This window comes from Diaporthe citri (genome assembly GCF_014595645.1).
Source record: "Diaporthe citri strain NFHF-8-4 chromosome Unknown scaffold_8, whole genome shotgun sequence".
In the NCBI taxonomy this organism is placed as follows: Eukaryota; Fungi; Ascomycota; class Sordariomycetes; order Diaporthales; family Diaporthaceae; genus Diaporthe; species Diaporthe citri.
In genome coordinates this window covers 3,090,790-3,106,955 of record NW_025064853.1, presented here as the reverse complement: position 1 = coordinate 3,106,955, position 16,166 = coordinate 3,090,790, and the positions used below count along the sequence as shown (strand labels likewise).

General features: G+C 51.0%; 6 protein-coding genes across 6 annotated transcripts; 3 read left to right on the top strand and 3 right to left on the bottom strand.

Annotated features, from left to right (window-relative positions):
* Positions 1-964: 964 nt before the first annotated feature.
* On the bottom strand, positions 965-3,170 carry INS49_015190 (uncharacterized protein; the record flags this gene model as incomplete). The annotated part of the gene is made up of 7 exons (XM_043175876.1): positions 965-1,439; positions 1,520-1,556; positions 1,626-1,882; positions 1,951-1,966; positions 2,106-2,202; positions 2,378-3,013; positions 3,090-3,170. 7 exons carry the CDS (start codon positions 3,168-3,170, stop codon positions 965-967), a joined length of 1,599 nt encoding a protein of 532 aa, XP_043020833.1.
* A 1,736-nt stretch (positions 3,171-4,906) lies between these two features.
* Positions 4,907-5,941, top strand: INS49_015189 (uncharacterized protein; the record flags this gene model as incomplete). The annotated part of the gene is made up of 6 exons (XM_043175875.1): positions 4,907-5,119; positions 5,179-5,307; positions 5,399-5,589; positions 5,665-5,711; positions 5,769-5,797; positions 5,876-5,941. 6 exons carry the CDS (start codon positions 4,907-4,909, stop codon positions 5,939-5,941), a joined length of 675 nt encoding a protein of 224 aa, XP_043020832.1.
* A 529-nt stretch (positions 5,942-6,470) lies between these two features.
* Positions 6,471-8,186, bottom strand: INS49_015188 (uncharacterized protein; the record flags this gene model as incomplete). The annotated part of the gene is made up of 2 exons (XM_043175874.1): positions 6,471-7,739; positions 7,806-8,186. 2 exons carry the CDS (start codon positions 8,184-8,186, stop codon positions 6,471-6,473), a joined length of 1,650 nt encoding a protein of 549 aa, XP_043020831.1.
* A 1,924-nt stretch (positions 8,187-10,110) lies between these two features.
* On the top strand, positions 10,111-11,569 carry INS49_015187 (uncharacterized protein; the record flags this gene model as incomplete). Its single annotated transcript, XM_043175873.1, has 5 exons — positions 10,111-10,318; positions 10,419-10,495; positions 10,563-10,939; positions 11,002-11,066; positions 11,148-11,569. 5 exons carry the CDS (start codon positions 10,111-10,113, stop codon positions 11,567-11,569), a joined length of 1,149 nt encoding a protein of 382 aa, XP_043020830.1.
* Positions 11,570-12,141: 572 nt separating this feature from the next.
* On the bottom strand, positions 12,142-12,802 carry INS49_015186 (uncharacterized protein; the record flags this gene model as incomplete). Its single annotated transcript, XM_043175872.1, has 2 exons — positions 12,142-12,497; positions 12,574-12,802. 2 exons carry the CDS (start codon positions 12,800-12,802, stop codon positions 12,142-12,144), a joined length of 585 nt encoding a protein of 194 aa, XP_043020829.1.
* Positions 12,803-14,629: 1,827 nt separating this feature from the next.
* INS49_015185 (uncharacterized protein) lies at positions 14,630-15,970 on the top strand (the record flags this gene model as incomplete). Its single annotated transcript, XM_043175871.1, has 1 exon — positions 14,630-15,970. One exon carries the CDS (start codon positions 14,630-14,632, stop codon positions 15,968-15,970), a length of 1,341 nt encoding a protein of 446 aa, XP_043020828.1.
* Between the last annotated feature and the right edge of the window lie 196 nt (positions 15,971-16,166).

Sequence of the window (16,166 nt, the reverse complement as noted above, 5' to 3'; positions counted from 1 at the left end):
ATTTATAAGCGAATTCTGTACAAAATATGTATGCACTGTCTTGGAAAGAACGGGGGATACTTGCTGTGCTGTATTTGAAGAAAGCGTGACATACCCGCCAGGGACTTGGTCGGGCTCCGGCTCAGCCATATGTCAAATTCATACTTGTCATGATCGTGGCAAGTAATGTCTACAGTTGTTGCTATTATGATTTGGGATGACTCTGCGCCTCGAACATCGAGACTATCCCAAGTTGCGCATGTGTCTTTCGTCCCCAGACTTTTGCCTTGTGACAAGGCACTCCCATGCAGTGAGGACTGCAGTGGCTTCAAGGTCGTGAGAATCGGTGTCATGAAAGCTTCTGCTTGAGATTCGGATAGCGGAACATATGGGAGCATCGGAAGTTTTGATCGAAAGGAAGGCTCAGGTTATTGAACAAGTCCGGATTAATAAATGACAGAAAACCAGAATGTAAGTCTTCAAATAGTCTGATGATTTGTGACCCCCGAGCTGTGGCATTCAGTCCAATAGCGTGACAAGGCATTCGCAATGCTTCCAGTGAGTCGCTGGGATTCTTCTGTCATCTCGGTGGGAGTTCATGCGTTTCACTAACTGCTGGCTGAAATGATATTTTGATGCCTCGAAAAGAGGGTCAAACCCACCATATATTATGAATAGAACGTGAGATTCTCAGCAGTGACCAAGCCCGAGGAGGCCTTTACTGGCGGGAGAAGCTTGTTTATATTAAACAGGTTAACAGCATTTAACGCCTGAAATCACATGCACTCAACTGACTGTTCAGATCCCCTTCTAGTTACGAAGAAGTTTCAAGTCAAAGTTTCATCGATAGGCCTAGACTGCCATATACCCAGATAAGTTAGAGATGTGCGGCCACAGGTAACGCCAACACCCTAGGAGACAAACTCGGAAACTATCGCTATTACTATGTTGCCGCCCTCGTCCCAAAAGAAGACAAAGGAGCCGATCAAACCGGTGGTATAGCTCCAAATGCCAAGATTATAGCGTCCACTGTGTGATAAGCAATGTATGGCAAGCTCATGCTGAGTCTCCCGTAGGCGATGGAGAATTTGTACATGTCCTCCGAAATTCCGCCCTTTTGTGCGAGGATATGGCCCGCTTCACTGAAGAGCGCATCCGACCTCATGTCAAATTCGCGGCCCCACCCGGGCTGCTTCGTATCATCAAGCAATTGCTGATGCCAGAGGCTGTGAAGGTTACGAACCACGGGCGCGAGGTCGTCGGTGACTCCGAGGGGCTGCTTCTTGGCCAGCTGAGCAGAGCCATCCTCCACCATGTCGTACCAGAGGTGGAAGAACTTGTTCGGGGCAGATTCAGCGAGCTCGTTGCGTGTCACAGCTCTTTTGAGTCCAGCGACGAGCGGCTCGGCAATTGCAGCCTCGGTGATCTGGGATTTCGCCAAACCATAAATCTCCCACGTCCTACATTTGAACTGTCAATATGTCTTGCTCGTGCCTTTGTAGACCTCAGTTCCTCTCTATCGATGCCGGGTCAGACTTACCAGTCCCAAAACTTTGGGTACTTTGCAATGTATAGTTCTAGAGTTTCAAAAATACGACGATGGCGAGCCCGACAAAAGCTGTAGGGAGGGGAGGTAGAGGACACACGTCCGTCTTCACGATTGTTGAAACGTGCTCTGTAATGACCCCTGAAGATTTCGCAAAGCATTGATGAGAGCAGGGTAGATGTGCTCTGGATAGCCTCGGTAATTTTGAGAGGGGGCAGAAGAAGACGAATGAGGTTCCGCGTCTCGCCCGTGAAAATATCAGTGTGGAGGTCCATTACGTCGTTGGGCAAGGCGCTGCCGATGACCGAGTCGATGCCCTCGTTGTCCAGCCACGCAGCACCATCTCGACTCATATATCTGTGAGCCTGGCATCAGTATGTAGGTTTCCTGGTGTGGGATAAAATTGGGTGTCAAGAGATACATACGCGGAACCGATAGTATCTATGGCTCGTGCCAAGATAACCACGTCCTGGTCAAGTCCGTGGTCGATGCTTGCTTGTTTGGGAGCCTTGAAGGACCTGGCATTCTCGCATTTGTTCATGGCGTGCAAATACGCAAGGGGCGAGCCGCCAGAAGCAACGGTCTCCGGAACTGGTATCATCGAGGTCGGGCAGTGAGGCCAATGCCAGAGCCTTGAAAGCGTTCAACCGGTCATTGAATTTGTTGGAGCCTTTGGCCTACCGTGAGCACACAATCAGCGAAACAAGTTCGGTGATAGTCCACAGTTGGTTTTACGTATCACTGGAAGAGCGCTTGTCTGGTGGTAGATGAACGCAGAACTCGACGCTGAGAAAGACGGGTTGAAAACAGAGTGCAGCGAGAAGGGTAGGAAAGAAAGATTCTAGCACGCACCCAGTCGACACCGGTCAAGGCCGAATATATGTAGTCTTCCCTGTAGCCAATCGGCTCGAAGGTGAATGATTGGCACATCATCAAGTAGAAGGGGAATTGCACGATGATCGGAGGGTCACAATCGAGGCCAGTCAGCAACTTGCCCCATGATGAAAAGTGGTCATCTCCACCAGCCTTTGAAGCATGGAGTTGGGTGTGCATAGAGAGGTCGACCGGATCTTTAGTAGCATTAGCAGCCAAGAGAATCGCAGCGCCGACTTCCACCGTGAACTGGTATGTGAGCTCGATTGCATCGATATCGTGTAGCCCAGTGCTGGAGCCCCTTTCATTCTCAAAGGTGTTGTGTAGCTCAGCTGCGAAAGGTTCCACAAGGTCTAGGACTTCTGCGGATGGTTGATAATTGGCGATAGCTTCCTTGACCCATGACGATAACTCAGTCGTCAGAGCGTACGTGCCAATATGCCGTTCTTTTGCTGCCTGCGGAAGACGTTTCTGCTGTTCACTCTTGAGCCAGCCCCGTCCGGGCGAGGGACAAGACAACTCCGTATCGCCATCAGAGTCAGACGAGGAACTGCTTGAGGACGCCTTCTCGTAGACCTGCAAATTGACGTCCAATTTGCTCTCCCGAAGGGCAGCCTGTCCATAACGTCAGCGAAAAACCTGGCCAGAGAATAAAAGTCTTAACTTTAGGAAATCAGTCAAGACATCATACCAATGCATCTCCCGTGTACCTCATCTTCCGCGTATTGATCTTAACTTCGTTTGACGCCATGGTAGCAATGTAACCAGCCATTCTGGGATAACAGGGCAAGGACTCATCCAACAATAAGTAGAGTAAGGAAGAGAGGACGTTATTCATACATATACTAGAAGAAGTAACAAGTCGACAAGGAAAACCCCCACATATCTCTCATGCCGCGGGTTTGAACAAGTCAGACCGGCTTATCTTGAGGTGACAGAGATAGGATGAGTATATTCGGCTTCGTTAAGGCCTGCGAATGCCCGCCTCTTCGAGGCGTCACCACGCCAAGGTTGTAAACCTGGTTAGACCATCCTTTGGAAGCCAACTGCCATTCCTTTGAACATTTCGGCAAATCAATCTACAAGATCCTACGACAGTTTAAATGCACCCAAAGAGGTAAGCTTGGGGCCAGTTCGGGCGACATTTTTCTTTGGAGGATTCGTCTGGCTTTAGGGCTGATTTTGCCGACCTTGGGGGCGGTCTGTTGGGCCTCAGGAGCCCCACGGGGTCTGGGGGCAGTCTCAGTGACAGCCCGGGGACGGTCTCGGTGCACTTTCTATAAAGGCTTTCCTCTAACTATTATTCAATCTTAATATCAAAAATAAACGCCCATGTCATTTTCTAGTACTATTTTCAGTAAAAACGATTAAAATTTAAGATAAACTTAGGTCTTAATATAGTTCTCACCATTGCACTACCAGCGTATTCTTGAATATTTATTTAATTTATTATACGCAAATTACTTACATGCACAACCGGAGGATCTACTTACTCGGTAGGATCGGCATGTATTGGGGTGTTGGTCGTATGGGTCGTACGATAACGGTGTTACCCAAAGGTAGGCCAAGCTTCCTGCTGAAAATTGTACCTGTGTACATGTAAGCGCTAAGGCTGTGCTCGGTAGCGAGGACGGGCATGGAGCTCTTATCTCAAATATTCAGAAGTCCATTCAAACGCGTAAGTTCTAGGGGCCCGAGCTTCCTTAGTAATTAAAGTGGCTGGGGTGGCAGTGCAGAACTGACTTTTTATGGCTTACTAAGGGTGGTTTTGAATGCGTTTAATGGATATCTGAATCCAAAATGCAAAAAAAGTTTGATTTAGGTACCACTTTGTATGGGAACGCAGAGAACGCCCTATGAACACTCCTTAATTTGATAACCTTCCTAACTAGCAATCCTAATATAAATGATATGCTGAATGAGAGAATTGATTAAGCTTCCTTCTTATATTTTTTTTATCTTAATGTACCTCCGTTTCGCGAAATGCAGCATACCTAATTGAAAAAATAGATTAGGGAGCGCCCCCTTTACCCTTGATTGCTCATGTTCAACTTCCAAACCAAAAGAGTTGGGAATTTTAAAATTTGATAGAATGATTTATAGTAATCTGTGAAACTTGGACTTCTTGCAAATTGTTTTTCGGACTTGAAAGAATGGAGCAAGATGAGAATATATCTTGACCATTTTTTGAGATATTTTTAAGTCCTAGTCTCTTGTTTTCTATGCAAGAAAGGTGCAACCTGGGAGAAATAAATTAGTGAGAGCTCCTTAATTTAGGAGAGGTACTTACGTAGTTAAAAAAAATTTTGCAAGAAAGAAATTGGAGTTTGAATTTAAGAGGGCGAATGGGTGCGTTGGGGCGTACCTTGGTCCTTATAAGCGCTGTTATTTGGACACAGACCTCCCTGGCCGCGAAGCCGCCCCTTTCTCCCCAGCCACACCTTACGTAAGTGCAGCCCCTGAGCCACACTTGGCTTCGCGGCCAGGGAGGTCTGTGAGTCAGAGATAATGGAGCTCCAGACCCCAACCATTATTGACAGCCTGAAGTTGGCTTCTCGCCTTGAACAAAGACCTCACGCCGCAATAATTAGCTCGCTTCACTTCCCCAAGCGCCCTTCTGATTCCACCTTTACTCTATCAAAGACGTACACGCTCTTTTTGAGCAACTTGACGGCAAAGATGAGTGGCTCGAAGGAGATTAAACGCCTGCCAATAGGTCCGGTAGGAAAAAAGCCCCGCCGAATATCTTCTGTCCGCTCAAACGGCTGATCATCAAAAAGGGAATTCACCAATCCATCCTGCTCGATGAGTCTCTGCCAGAGGCGGGCCCCATGAGCCAGTGGAGTTCCAGAGTTGTTTGCGACGGAGGCTCCTCAGATCCTCTGAATGTGCCCTCGCACTGGCACAAGGTGCGTACGATTCGAACCATCCAATGACCACTTCAAGTTCCGTGTCTGGGGAACAGACAAGAGACAAGACATACTGATCCCGTTTTCTTAGTATCACGATGAATACATGCGTGTCATCGAGGGTCGACTAGAGGTAACCCTTGAGGGGAAGACATTCGTAGTCACCCCCAGCGACGGCCAGGTGAAAATCCCCAAGGGTCAAGCCCATAGCCTCAAGAGCTTCAAGGGCGAGAGAATGGTGTTTGAGGAGCGCACCGCTCCACCGGGGGATTACAAAGCAAAGTAAGACTGCTTGTGGACCACGACAAAGCAGCGCGTCCTTCAAAACCATCAGAGCGATGCTGACAGGATCCCCAGGTTCTTCAATGATCTTCTGTCCCAGCCTCTTGACGAGAATTTCAACGGTTCGTTCTGGCATACAATGAGGGCTTTCTATGATGGGGACGCGTATCCGGATTTAGGACTACATTTTCGATTCTTCGATGTTGCAGTAAGTTACTTGTTGGTCGCTTATCCCCGCCGCATTTATGCACTCCCTTTGTCGCGTATTTAACCGTTTACTACGCAGTTCATCACACTGGTTGGGGGTATTGCGAAACTCGTCCTGCCCGAGAACAAGCTGAAGCTTCAGTAGTGTGGACTACGACCAACAGGTCTCCTATGGTTATGTTGCATCAGGCTGGGTTTTGATAATGCAGGATGATTGGGTTATCGCAGCAAGCTAGTAACTATATGCTCTAATATTTTATAGTCCCTACTCCCGCCTCCAGCGTGCGAAGCTAAGTACGACGGGAACATCAAGGCTTTGTCAAGTGTAAATCGTCTTGAGCAGCCAGATTGGATGGGAACTTTGCTACTGCAGCATGGACGAGAGCTTTTTCAAGAATGCTGTGTACGTAAGAGCACTCATGAAGGCCCTTTTGCGACACGGTTGCGGAATTTATCATCGTTGAAGGTCTCTATGGATGAGCATCCACAGAAATGCTATCACGAAAGTAGAAAACTGGAAAAGTTTATTATGTCGACCAACATGAAAAGATGTTTTACTCGCTGTGAAGAACGTTTATACAGTATGAACACGACCGAGGAAAACCTCATTGAGATTGTTTGTTGATACAACAGGCTTCAACAACCCCGCTACCAAGTCGATTCTACCCTTTTTACTATACCTGATCCATTGAATACGTACTCAAAGGCATGCCATCGGGGACAGATTTCCACTGCTTAGTGACAGGGTCCAAGAAATCATCCTGCATAGCGGACCATTCCTTCCTCACCATCGCCGCCCTGCGCTCGTCTCTGGGCTTGATGTGGCATTCGAATGGGGCAGGCTGCACCGCCAGTCCACCTCTGAGGTCCTCCGTGTCGATCTTGCTCGGGTCAGGCGTAGAAAAGTCAAAGGCCCAGAGCAGGCACGCCATAGATAAGAACAAACTCCGCTCCGCGGAATGAATGCCCTGGCAGAGCCGTCTGCCAGCGCCAAAGACATAATTATGTCTCAGTGTGTCCGGGTCGTAGGTTTTCGCAATTTCATACTCTGACCTGTCCTCCTTTTCGAACCTTGAGGGATCAAAGACCTGAGGGTCCGGCCATCTCTCCGGGTCCATATTCAGCGCCCACACGTTGACGACGACACCCGCACCAGCAGGGATGGTGAAGTCACGGTAGACGTCGTCCTGTATTGGCGAGTGCGGTACTAGTAACGACGTAGTGGGCATCCATCGTAATGTTTCCTTTACACATCCGCGGATGTACGGCAGCCGAGCCATGTCGTCGAACGTCGGGAGGCGATCGGTACCCACCACCGCGTCCAACTGCTCCTGTGCGCGGCGCTGTACCTCCGGGTGGGTCACCATGGCCATCAGAAAGCCGAAGAGCGTGTCGGACAATGTGCTGCTTGCAGCCTCTATGAGATCGCCGGCAATGTACGACGCCAGTTCATCAGAGAAACCCTCGGACTTTTGCGCCTGGGAAAGCGCCGCGCAGAAGCATGGTGTCGCAATCTTGTCCTGAGTCTTCTTCTTGGCCGCCATCCACCGGTCCATGAAGACCTCTATACAGCGGCGCTCGAGGTCCAGGGCCTGCCGGCAAACAGGCAGGAGAGACTTTGGTAACTTTTGCAAGATTGGGTAGCAGTCCATCAGACGGGCGGGAATGGTAATGGCCAGGTCACAGACTTCGTTGAATATGGAGACAACACTTTGTAATCTAGGGTCGGACCACGTCGTTGTGCGGAAGCCATAGACCATCTGGCAGCTTACGCTGTTGGAGTACCGCTGGATGTGTCTCTGGTGCTCGGAGGGATTATCTAGGATATCTGCGAGCATCTGGCGGCTCTCGAGGGTCTGGTATGGTGTGAAGGCCAGAGCCGCCTTGGCGTTCAAGAGTTTGTGGTTGATGCGGGCGATTTGGCGCCATGTGGGAGTATATTTCTTCATTTGGTCTCAGCAATGGCCCAGAAACGTATCTTTTCAAAACGAATAGGGGTTTTTACTTACCATTGCAACTTGTCGCATTCCTCGGCTCGAAAGTTCGGACAAAATGTAAAGATCTGGGCGAGTGGAATAGTTTGAACCCCGCTTGTCCAGCAGCTCCTTTGCGATCTCTTGTGACTGTATCATGATGAGAGGATTTGAGCCCACCATGAGCGAGTATATCGGCCCGTACACTTTCCCCCATTCCGCAAATACCTTGTATGGCTTGAATGTCGGCATACGATGCAAGTTCCCGATGATAGGGAGAGTTGGAGGACCTGGGGGCAGTCCAGCAGGTCGTCTACCGACTTGCAGCAACCTCAAGACAGCGCAGGCGACCAAGCCGAAGAGAGACGCAACGGCAAGGCCAGCAGGCGTCAGGCTATCCGCAATGTCAATCGCCATGTTTGAAGATACGTCCGGTCTCTCAACAGTCATAAGATACAGATGAGTAGGATACACAAAGTCCACGCCTCGTGACGATGCGAGAGGGGTGACTGAAAATCCAAAGAAGCTGTTTGTCGGCGAGACATGCTGAGGAATTATTGGCTTACACTTAAGTCAAAGGGACCGCTTTACCGACCCCCTATAAGTTTAAAATCAGCCCCCCCTGGTTCTTTTTGACTCTGTTCCACACACACACCACTAGAATTTACAGACAGCCCCATGCACTTATAGTATACTTCGTGATAATTTGATATGATAAGGAGCTTTGTCAGGTTATTTTTATAAAAATATAAACTATGATTAAAATAAAAGTTATTATTTCAAACATAATTTTATAATAAAGACTCATTTTAATAATTTAATTAAGGCTGTTATTAAATAAAAAGTAATTAAAAATTAGCAAATTAAAAATCTTAATAGGATACCGTTTTTATATTTTATTATTAGTTATTATAGTTGGAAATGTAATATTTAAGTGTTAGGGTTAGGGTAGGCTAGTAGTGAGGGTATGTTTGTTGTGTAATATTATATTGCTTGGTTTCAGCAGAACCTTCACAGGATCAGACCTTTTGGGAGTACAGTATTCCAAAGATTTCTAATGGCAACGCCAGTAATGTCGACACATCGGCCGCACGTATAACCACGTTCTCAACCACGCCACAGACTCAGAAGGATCAACCATTTGCTTACTTGCTTACAAGATGCGAAGGAAGAAGGTGGAATCTTTCACAGTAGGGCGAAAGGATCATGCTAGCCGTGGAAGGAAGGTTCATTTGTGCACCAACACGCACCAACACGATGGATGTGACAAGGCAAAATCTTGGAAGAGAGCCTCGTGTGTGACCCATGCCCGTACAATCGGGCCCAACGGCTGGGTCTGACCCAGCAGCTGAACGCCAAGCCTGCATTCTGTGCCAGTTGGTTCAGCGCACATTGTACGCATATGGCCCGCCGGTTTCAACAGCCATGCCCTGCCGCGCCTCAGCATTCGAAGCTCTCGATGCAACACGAGGCTGCAGGCTGCCGCGTGGGGTGGGAAGCTGCGGCTCATCGTTGTACGATTCGCGAAACGTTACGGCACAGGCTTATGAGCTTGAGCGCAGATCGTGCTCTTGGCATCGCAAAGGGCGTGCCAGCAAGTAGCCTGGTGCGATGCTTCGTTGGTCTAGTGAATGGAATTGGCAGTAAACCCGTGGGCCTAGATAGACAAGCAAAATTGATGTGTGTATAATGAGGTTCCTTGCAAAGGTTTGACTACTTTTCGATTGGGACCTTATGGCCTTGGAACAGGATCTCAAAAGGATCTGAAAAGGATGACACCAACGTCAATGATTGTAGTTGTAGGATGGCCAACCGCCTAGTTATTGAGCCCAACGAATCGTTACCAAGGCTGGGCAGTGGTACCCGATCTGGCAGATGGAATCAATATAATAAGCACTACTGCATCTAGATACGAACGCAGGAAATGTGCCTCAGTTCTGCATTATGTGACGATCTTTTGTCACTTGGCTCAGCAGGGTTGCATGCCCCCAAGATCCCCGGGCCGACCATGAGATCCCCTCAAGGCCCGAATTGTGACCTGAAGTTGGAATCTAGTCGGCGAGATTCCTCCAGATCCCAAAATATCATCTGAAGTCGAAATCTAGTCGACTAGATTCCGCCATGTCCCAAAATATCATCTGAAGTCGATCCTTTCGACAGGATTTCTGAGGGTTGGTTGGTGGATAGAAGATGATATCTTATGCTCCGGCCTGCAGTGTCTGTGAGCTGTCTCGTCCTCATATTGAGGTGTCGAGGATATTTGTTTCCGATGTCTATTGTGGGTCTATGAAAATCTTTTTCCTTCTTTGATAACCATTTTTCTTTCAAGAACGCGTGGAACATGTCTTCCTACAGTGACGTCCTGTCAACCGGCATCACCAGATATGGCATCATCGCGGTCGTTGTCACCACTGTCCTATCTGTCCTCGCGGCGATACTGGCCGTGATGCGGTTTATGCTCCGAAGGAAAGTGGGTTTTGGAACTGATGACTATCTGCTCATGGTCGTCCTTCTGTTCTTGATGATCCAGCTCATCATACAGTACCTAAGTGAGTTTGACTCCCCATTAGTCATAAACGGCCCGTATGGGCTTGTTCAGTGCTTTGCAATGAGCAGAACTCTCCAAAATGGTCGCTAACTTTGGAAAAGTGGCTTTCCTGGCAGCTGAAGGTGCCAGTATGGAGTATCTAGCTCAGCACCCGGAGAAAATGATCATCACGCTGAAGGTCAGCCGTCTCCCTCCCGATCTCAGTGCTTATTTTAATCCGGATCACTCTCTCACCGTTGAACCAGCTTATCTACTTTCCGGTACTCAGCTACACTCTGGTCGTGGTTTTCATCAAGACCTCTATTCTTTACTCGTATAAGAATATTTTCGGTCATGTCAAGATGACAAAATATCACATTTACATCCTTTTGGGCCTCACATGGGCTTGGGGACTTGGATCATTCTTGCCAGCTCTGTTTCAGTGTAGCCCCATCGACAAAGCTTGGCTACCAATGAAACCAGGACACTGCATTGGGATCATGCCTTACCTCTGGGCCACCTCTATCTCGAACTTCATCATAGATTGGTTGATTCTCATCGTGCCGATTGCCCCGGTGCTCAAGCTTCACCTTCCTCCCACTCAGAAGTTACTGGTTGGGTTGTCATTCATGTGCGGATCAATGTGAGTACTAGCCTGTGTTCTTGTTTGATGATCTGCAACTGACTGTTTTGTGCCTGTTACAGTGCATGTATTGCAAGCACAGTCCGTTCAGCACGAACGGGAGAGTTTGACCCAGCAAATCTCGGCGGTACGTTTCTTTCCTCCTGTCCCACCCAAGGCCCTTATTCCGCCTCTTCAGTCGGCTAATAGGGACATTTCACCTTCACAGTGTCGAACTTCAATGCCTCCATTTGGGTGTACATCGAAATCCCACTTGCTACGATTTCGTGCTGTCTCCCATTCCTTAGCCGTCCATTGGGCACCAAGATCGCAAGGAGCCTTCGAACATTCAGGACCCGGATAACTGGGCGCTCATCCAAAGACTCATCACCGGCAAACAGCAAGGGCAAGAGTTCTGGATATGGCTCGTACGATTCATCTCCCGAAACAATGAACAGCCAAAGCTACCCGATCCAGGGCCTGTCTCACGATGGGCGGAACATCCACTTGTCGACCACCACTACAGTGGCCAGTCGACCGGTGCCAAATCCCTATGGGACTGAGACGGCCTCTTATGGATACACGGTGGAGGTGCCGGCGAAAGGCAGGGATAAAAGCGACTCTGAGAGATCATTGGTACAGCGCATGTGATTGCAACACTGTGTTTGAGTGATTTCACGATCATGAAGGAGGTTGAACAGTTGCCTACACACCTATGTTTGAACGAGGTTGGGTTATGTAAGAAGCAGATATCGTGTACAATAGCACAAGAAAGTCGAAACACAAAGGAGTAGCTTGCATTGGGAAACAGTCGGATGTGCTGTCCGTAACACCTCAATTCGTATCCTGTCTTATCAAACATGAAAAGGTTATCTTTCTCATTGCACGAGATGATAATTGGAACACTGGAAGCGACCAAGTCACGCGTCCTGGTGAGACTCTTGCCCGCCACATGCCTCCTATTATGCTTCATGGGGACACCGAAATTGAAAAACACGAGATGGCAGTGGATATAATTTATTACAAGTATATTCCTGTCCCAGCGAAAGTGAATTTATCTTCTCTCCCCACCCACCAGCCAATGTACTCATTAACCATCAGTCACACGTATTGAGACATCCGGTAGAAAATCCTGAATTAACCCGCCCGTAGAAATTAAAGCTGGGCGGCGGCCATGATCCCATTGCATTCTCAGTTGGGTGATACATATTTCCCGGTTTCCTCTACAACATGACAAGGGCACCAAGAACCGCGATGCCAAGCGAGCCAACAGAGCCCATGGTGGCCGCACCAGCAGTGCTCGAGGCACTCGCGCTGGCACCCGTGGCAGTGCCCGTGCCGGAGGACTCGGTGGTTGTCGCCGTGCGGGTGGCAGACGACGAGCCCTCTGTCGTGGCGGTGGAACCGGTGCCGGTGCTTGTCTGAGAGCCACTAGTCGACGGAGTCGAGCCCGAGGCAGAACTCGAGCCGGAAGATGCCGCGGTACTGCTAGTGCCGGTGCTCCCGGCGCTGGCCGAGGAGCAGGATTCGCCGGCGTTGATGGCGGAGCAGAAGGCTTGGGCGGCCGGGAGGACCTCGTCTGCAGTGGTGGTTAGCATGCGGGTTTGTGCGATTACGAGATGCGGGACGATATGATCCGTGAGAGGCCAACTTACTGAGAGCGGTCTGCTCGCCACACGCGGCGAGCACGCAGGTGGTGGCGTTGCTCGTGATGTCGGTCTGGTGTTGGTCCGTACACTGGCACGTGTAGTCCGTCTCTCCGCACCCGACTGAAGAAGCTCCTATCGTGAGACACGACTGGGCGCATTGTGGAATCGACGAGGGACACTGGCACGCAGCTAGCCCGGCGAAGGCAGCTATGGTGGTGAGGAGGGATAGCTGCATGTTGATTCTGTTCGGTGTTCTAGCTGTGCAGATGGAATTTTAAGCTTTGCAGGGGATCAAAAAGGCTGGAATAGCTTGATGTTCGTCGTGAATAGATGGGTTCTCAGGCGAGAGTGGGTACTGGGACAACTAGCGATATCATCAAAGGGTGCAAAAGCTGGGGACCTCTAGACTTTAAACCATCCATCAGCTCCGAGCCAGTCGCGTTGCAGGCGCTGGTCGAATGCAGCCCATTGTCGTCGTACTGCAGCAGTCATTACGAGTCGCTCCCACGCAGATCCATGATAGGGTCGACGGCATGCTGCTTATTATTGGGGAATGGCAGCTCGGGTTGGTCGATGCACGCGCATCCTCGCCCGATTTCGACCACAGACCAGGAGCCGTCGACAGCTTCTCCGCATGATCCTCCCCCCTCTACGACGTCGACTCCATGCGACCCCAGACCATCTCCCCGGTAGTTCGGCGGGGGATCAACCAACCGTGAGCAGCTTGACAGGCTTGTCTGCGTGTATGTGCTGATGGTGGAGGTCAGGAGCCAGGGGTCTCCCAAAGACGTCGCTCGGGAGGCGGGGAGCTCTGCATACGGTTCTGGCTGTGTGTCACCACATCGTAATAGTAATACATTCACGGACCTATGTCGGTGCTGGGGCTCACACCATCGGATTCCTCTCTTGGGGCGCTGTTCTTTGACTGGCATCATTCACCAAAGAAAAAGGGCGCCAACGAGCTGCTTACTTTTGCATGGATACATACGATTTGTTGCTACGCGGCATGATAATACTGTCCCCTCATCTGTAGCCCCTGCAGTGAAGCCGCATATGCCATCTGGTCTGGGTGAATTCAGATGGCTGGAATGTCACCTGGGCCTCGAATGCGTTCGTCCGTTGATGTGGACCAATTAAGCTACTGCAAGCCACGTCCCAGCACGGTAGCACAGCGGGTTCCCGTCCAGTCAGAAGGGGAGATGCCCTGAAGCGGCCCCCAGGGATCATTCAGCTCGTTGGAGAAGCCCCAGATGTCGATGTAACACTGCCGCGATGGTGGTGTAAGCCGCGTAAAATGGGACGCGGGTCAATGAGCAAGTTGCTTCGTGCCTCGCTACAGACACATTGCAGCAAGGAAAATGACAATGATGGTCCAATGCCCGGAGAGGGTGTCCTAGCAGGACTACATGGTGGATCGATGATGTATTTCCAGGCATGAATCCTAGATAATAGACTCCATGTGTCCGTGTATTTTATTTCTTCTGGTGGATCAGTGCTAGTACAGGGCATGTGGGGCCGCCGACATCCACAGTGCCAAGACCAGTGTGGTCGGTGGGTGTGGCCTGTGCCCGGCCGTTTCTCAAGAACATCCCGAGGACAGGCTCAGTTTATCTTCCTAGACATATCTGCAGAATTCCTACCTCGAATGAGACTATCCATCATGAGTTGGCTATTCTTTCCGTCGCAGGCGCAAGCCGGCTGATTAAGAGAGAAACCGGTTTCGAGGCTTGGTCTTGCTGGAAGCAACCCTGGATGGCCGGCCTGTTTATGACGACATCCGGATGAAGGCACGACCAAGCCCCGATGGTCGCTGCCGAAGCTGGAGGTCGTCCTTGAAGTCTTCAGGAAATGTCGCCTGACAGGCCGTCAACATCAACTTGGATCCAGGCGACTGTGATCAGAATCAAACATTTCATACCGACAGTCTCTTCAGCACGTCTGCATACTCACCTTCACGCCGTGCTTGCTCCTAGGACCAACCAGAATCACTGACCTCGTCTCACTCACACACCAAGCATCGTCATCCACTTGCAGTCATCCACCCTCAAGCATATCCAGCACCATGGTCAACTCCCTGGACATCCAGCTCCAGAACCAGACCAACTCGGGCCAGGTCTGGGCGTACATCACCGGCATCGCCATCCAGAACGACTGGAAGCGCATGTTCCTCAAGGCCAACGGCAGGGATGTCTACTACCCTCAGCAGGTCTCGTCCATCGGGTCGCCTCTGGCTGAGGACTGCGCCATCCCCCTCGGCCCGCCAGGAAACACCATCTCGGTGCACATCCCCCAGATCGCCGGCGGCCGGATCTGGTTCGCCTGCGACAGCAAGCTCCACTTCTTCCTGAACCCGGGCCCGGCCGTCGTCGAGCCCTCGGTCCTCAACCCCAGCGACCCAAACGCCAACGTCAACTTTGCCTTTGCCGAGTTCACCCTCAACAGCGACCAGCTGTTTGCCAACATCAGCTATGTCGACTTCGTGTCGCGCCTGCCCATCGCCATGACGCTGCAGACAGCCGGAGGAGGAGTGCAGCACGTGTCGGGCATGGCAGCAAACGGCATCGACCAGCTGTGTGATGGCCTGCGCCAACAGGCCCAGAAGGACGGCAGGCCCTGGGACAAGCTGATCGTCCAGCCCAGGGGCCAGCCGGTGCTGCGGGTGCTCAACCCAACACACGGCGACGCGGTGGGGGCCAGCTTGGCGGGCTACTTTGAGCCGTACATCGAGCAGGTGTGGCAGCGTTACAGCAAAAACCAGATGCGTATCAACACTCAGGCAGCAGCTGGCATCGTGGCCGGGACGGTAAACAGCAACAACGAGCTCGTCTTCGGCAACGAGCCCTTCCGGAAGCCCAACAGCGCAGACATCTTCGGCTGCAACAGTGGGCCATTCACGACGGGCCCCTCGCCGTACCGCAACAGCATCATCCCCCGGCTGGCAGCTGCGTTCCAACGCTCTGCATTCCTGACCGTCGACGACCACCCGTCCGACCCCTCGACTTTCTACCAGCGCGACCCTACCAACCACTACTGCAGGATCGTGCACGCCGTCAACCTCGACGGCAAGGGTTACGCCTTTGCGTACGACGATGTCCAGCCGGACGGGGGTGCAGACCAGTCGGGCAAGGTGAACGCCGGGGATCCCACGACGTGGATCGTGGCTGTTGGCGGAAACAATGCGTATGCTGGGGACCGCATGGCACCGCCGCCGGGCAAGGCCGCCCCGTCGGCCGGCCCTCCTGTTCCTACTGCGACAAAGCCGGCTGCCGGCTCGGCCCAGGCCTCCCACGATGGCGCAAACGATGATCCGCCACAAGCACCATCCCAGCCTCAGCCTCAGCCGGCACATGTGTCCCGCATCAAGCGCATCTCAGCAAAGGCGCAGAAGTGGCTGCAGAGATGAGATGGCCCACCAGGGCAGGCTGCCAGAATGAGGGTCAAACTGGTCTAAAGTTAACCATATGGGTTTGGCTGGGTTGGATTGGAACCATTGCGCAGAAGTGGAATGATTATGTTGTGGATTCAGGTGCTTTAGCAGTAAAGAAAGACTCACGATACCCCTAAATTATGTACATTACCCTGCAGCACTCTACGCGACA